We start from the raw sequence: 4,771 nt of genomic DNA on the forward strand, positions 1-4,771 counted from the left end.
TTCTTTCCTATCTTCCTCCCTCCCACCCTCTCTTCCTTCTCCTTCTTTCCTTCCTCACTTTCCTCCCTCCCTATCTTCTTTCCTTCCTATCTTCCTCCCTCCCTCTCTCCCTCCCTGTCCTTCCTCCCTCCATTTCCTCCCTCCCTCTCCTCCCTGTCCTTCCTTTCTTCCTCCATTTCCTTCCTTCCTCCATTTCCTTCCTCCCCCCCTCTTTTCTCTCCCTCCCTTTCCTCCCTCCCTCCCTTTCCCTTCCATCCTCCCTTCCTCCCTTCCTGGAGATTTTCTTTTTTGGTGTGTGTGTGAGAGAGAGAGGGTGGGGAGGGAGGGAAAGCTTGAGGGCAGCTTGCCAGATCTTCCTACCCCTTGTGGGCTCCCATCCCTGGCCAGCCAGCTCACTGTTTCCCTGTCCCCACCTGCCTACATCCCTGGGATCTCCTTGTGGTCTCTCATCCTTGGCTTAAATATATTTAAAAAAATCCCAGCCAGCTCGCTTCTTCCTTGTCCAGGTTTTTCTCCATCCCTGGGATCTCCTCGTGGTCTCCCATCCATGGCCTAAAAAAAAGCCAACTGGCTCGCTTTTCTGCCCTGCCTCCCCTCCTCCCCGTCCCTCCGTCTGGCCTCATTTGCTCTGCGCTCCCCCCCTTCTTCCGCCTCCAGGTGAAGCGGTCCAAAAAGCCGATAATTGCCTTCCCCTCTCCGCCACGTCAGCTAATGGATCGACCCCCCGCCGATCCGCAGCGTTGATTGACAGCTCCTGCGTCTGGCGCATACGCCCCCTTGTCCCGAGGGGGGGAGAGGCGTAATTTAAGATGCGGCGGGTGGGGTTTGATGGGGGGGTAGACAGAGAGAAAAGGGGAACGGAAGGGAAGAAAGATGGAAAGGAAAGGAAGATAGAAAAAAGGAAAGGGAGAGAAAAAAGGAAAGAAAAAGATAGAAAAAGGAAAGGAAGACAGGGAAAGGAAGATAGAAAAAGGTAAGAAGATAGAAAAGGGAAAGAATAGGAAAGGAAGGAAAGGAAAAGACAGGAAGGGGAAGGGAAAGGAAGGGAAGGAAACGAAGGGAAGGAAGATAGAAAGTAGAAAAAGGAATGGAGGAGAAAAAAGGAAAGGAAAGAAAGAGAGAAAAAGGAAAGGAAAGGATGAAGAAAGAGAAAAGAAAGGAAGATAGAAAAAAGGAAAGGAAAGTAGAAAAAGGAAAGGAAAGGAAGATAGAAAATAGAAAAAGGAAAGGAGAAGAAAAAAGGAAAGAGAGAAAAAAGGAAAGGAAAGGAAGAGAGAAAAAGGAAAGGAAGATAGAAAATAGAAAAAGGAAAGGAGGAGAAAAAGGAAAGGGAGAAAAAAGGAAAGGAAAGGAATACAGAAAAAAGAAAGGAAAGTATGAAGAAAGAGAAAGGAAAGGAAGATAGAAAAAAGAAAAGAAAAAGGAAAGAAAGAGAGAAAAAGGAAAGGAAGCCAGGGCAAGAAAAGGAAGATAGAAAAAGGTAAGAAGATAGAAAAAGGAAAGGAAGACAGAAAAAGGAAAGGATGAAGAAAGAGAAAGGAAGATAGAAAAAAGAAAAGAAAAAGGAAAGGAAGACAGAAAAAGGAAAGGAAATGATGAAGAAAGGAAAGGAAGATAGAAAAAGGAAAGAGAAAGAGAAAAGGAAAGAAGAAATAGGACAGAAGGAAGGAAGGAAAGAAGAGAGGGAAAGAAAGAAAAAGGAAGGAAGGAAGGAAGGAAGGAAGGAAGGAAGGAAGGAAGGAAGGAAGGAGAGCTATAAAGCCAGCCAGAGGTGAGCAGAAGGGAGAGGGGGGCCACACGACACGGGGGTAGAGAGTGGCGGACTAAAGAGAAAGCCAGGCAGGTTGGCAGCCGAGCCGCCATCACCCCCTTCTAAAAAAATGCCAGCCTAGCTGTGCACGAGAGATGCCAATTAAGATAGTGACAGACCGTGGCGCGCCAGCCTTGAAACGCAGCGCGCACCCGGAATAGCAATCAGCTCCAGGCTGGCCTGCTTAGACACCCCACACACACACTCCGAGCCCAGCCCATCACAACCACTGGGGGTGGGGGGGGGACGGACAGCATCCTTTTCTTTCCACCACTCCCTCCCCCCCCCAAAAAATAAGGCAGGCCCTCCCCTGAGGGGGGGTCTCTTCCTAGCTCTTCCCTCCCTTCTTTGCAGTCCTGGAGACCCAGCGTGGGAGCAGACACCCCCCCCCCCAGTTGGGGGATCCATTGCCCCCCTTTCACGCCCCGAAGAAGCGGAGGGCAGGCCGGCTGGCTTCCGTTTTGTCACCTTTGCAGGATTTGTGCAAGACACCGTGCTTTCAGTCTGAGTTCGTGCAAGATTCCAAAATAAACTCACTAGCTAACTAACCTGGGTCGGCATTGAGTGTGTGAATCTAACCTTGCTGGTTGGCCAGCTTGTGTTTGGGAATGGCAACATCCCACATCTTTGCTCCCGTCGGAGGGCATCTAAAGATCCCCGATTCACACAAAGTGAGGACCTCGTGAGCCCAGCCTCCTCTCCCAACCAGCATTCGGAGGGAATTGAGTTGCTTGTCCCGTAACCCAGTTTGGCTAACTGATCTCGTCCGTCTGTTTCCCCCCCTCCCCCCGAGTTTCCTTTGCTTATGGCAAGACTCGGAACCAGCGTGGCCTATCCTCTATCCTGGTTTATACTGGCCTCCGGCTTCCTCTAACGGATGCGACGTGGCCATCTGTTCCTTTCCGACATTGACTAGCTTATGTGAGGTTCATGCTGGCTTACGTCGGCTCAAGCCAGTGAGCTTGTGTTGATTCCCCTCCATGTCGGGTAATGGTTTCATTTTTGGAGACCCCGCGATTCCTTGAAAGAGATCCCACTTTGATCTGGAGCCGAACAAAAGAAGCCAGGCTGATATTGCTCAAGCTGGTTTATTTCGCACCCAGGTTCCCTTCCCTACCGAACAACCAATCCATGGCATTTTCCATGCTCAAAATCGTAGAGAACAATGGATTTTTTAAAATCAAAATAGATTGTGTGGTTGCTGCTAAAGGGTTATAGAATAACAGTTGGGAGGCACCTTGGAGGTCTTCCAGTCCAGCCCGCAGGAAAGATGGGTGCTAGTTGGTCTCTTCGTGGGCATCCTTTCTGCCGTCTCCGTCCTCTTCATCGTGGAACTCCAAGCCCCGATAAACCTGACTCAGATCTTCCCGCGACACGCAGACCCACCCGTTGGGCCGGACGTGGTAGAGATCCACATTGCCGCCGGAATAGGCGTCTCGGTGGGCAGCATGAGCCACCGCTTGGCGAGCCAGCCAGAACGCCTCCGCCCGGGGTAGATCGTACCGATAGGTGCCATCCAGCACACTGTAGGCGTAAGTCGATCCGGACCCCACAGCCAACACGTCCCCGGAGAAACGGGTCCCGTCGCTGTAGACGTAGTACAAGCCGGGTCCGTGGTGATCCCAACCGCAGAGCAAAGTGGCCACGCAGAGATCCTTGTGGGCGCATCCCCGCAGCATGAGAGCGAGCAGCTTGGCTGCCCCGGCCACGCTGAGTTGCCGCCCTTCCGAAAGGTGCCTCAGGCGGAGCGCAGAACGCAGGAGCCGCAGCCAGGTAGCACAGTCGGCCGACGTCCCCGATGTGGTTGCCAGAAGATGTTGGTGCAGCGTGATGACTTTGCGGGACGCCGGATCGCACACCAGACCCGCGCAGGAAGAGCGTGTGTCTGCTGCCACCACCACCCCGTGGCTGCAGCGGAAGGCTAGCGTGGTGGTGCCATGGGACAGCAGGAAAGGATGGGGGAACTCGGGCCCACCGGGCGACGGCTGAACCCAGGGAGGCGCCTGTGAAGGGTCCCTCACGCTGACAACGTCCTGGAGAGCCATTTTGGAAAGAAAATAGAAAGAGAAGGGAGGAGAGCATTTAAAGGATGAGCCCCTTTGCTCGGATGCGGAGAGGAGGGCCCAGGTCAACTGGAGGAGGCAGAGGGGAGGGTGACGCGGAGGAGGTAAGGATTATATTTCTCGGGGACGCGGAGCAAGATTTGAGAGAAGAAACCGCATTAGGTTGCACGCCTCAGAATGCAGGTCTGGGCCCGTGTCAAGCGCTCAATTCTCTTTCTAAAGGGGACATTGAGATGTTTTCATCCAAAGGGGGTGGAATTTGATGCCACAGCCTATCACAGCTCCCATCTTCAAGTTTTCTTAAAGTGTGGTATGGTGTGTCTTCTGCTGGATTCGAATTCGGCGTGGGAAGAGAGGCAAAAAAATTCATCTCACAGTACGGTGTTCTGATTGAGACTTCCCGAGAGCATGAAGCAAACTCCTTGCCCCAACAAAAAATTGACTGTGAATTCTGCTCATTCACACCCAGCAAAGTCTTTCAAAGGAGGATTTACAGTCACAGACCTTCTCTGGCTTGGAGAGCTGACAGGACAATATCTGCAAAACCTGGCAAGGAATCTCGGAGAGTCCCGAACCAATGAAGGGAACTAATGGTCTCCTGCAAACTCCACTCCCCTGTCGCTCCTCTTTTATTTCCTCTGGGAGGGGCCATTCATCGTCCACCTGTGGCCTTACTTCCAAGTCGACCCCTGTTCTTTAGCCGTTCCCTTCGTCTGGCAACTCTGTGCATTGCCACACTGGGAACAGGCTCCAGCTGTTCTTCTGCCTCACTGATGTCTGACTCTGAAGGCAGTTGATAACTGGCAGACGGCTCTGGCTCTCTGTCTGCCTCCGACAGAGCCTTCCTCAGACTCCAGGACTGTCCACGTTCCTCCTCCACCTCCTCACTGTCCGAATC

The 4,771-nt window shown here is 52.2% G+C and overlaps 1 protein-coding gene across 1 annotated transcript; it reads right to left on the bottom strand.

Moving 5' to 3' along the window:
- Positions 1-3,087: 3,087 nt before the first annotated feature.
- On the bottom strand, positions 3,088-3,855 carry PSMB11 (proteasome subunit beta 11). The gene has a single exon (XM_014068527.2). It carries the CDS (start codon positions 3,853-3,855, stop codon positions 3,088-3,090), a length of 768 nt encoding a protein of 255 aa, XP_013924002.2.
- Between the last annotated feature and the right edge of the window lie 916 nt (positions 3,856-4,771).

The sequence above is a fragment of the Thamnophis sirtalis genome, unplaced genomic scaffold (genome assembly GCF_051295495.1).
Source record: "Thamnophis sirtalis isolate CommonGarterSnake01/CBP01778 unplaced genomic scaffold, rThaSir2_p1.2 scaffold_4, whole genome shotgun sequence".
Lineage (NCBI taxonomy): Eukaryota > Metazoa > Chordata > Lepidosauria > Squamata > Natricidae > Thamnophis > Thamnophis sirtalis.

Coding starts and splice junctions, on each gene's coding strand:
- PSMB11 (XM_014068527.2), bottom strand. CDS start 3,855: ATGGCTCTCCAGGACGTTGTCAGCGTGAGGGACCCTTCACAGGCGCCT.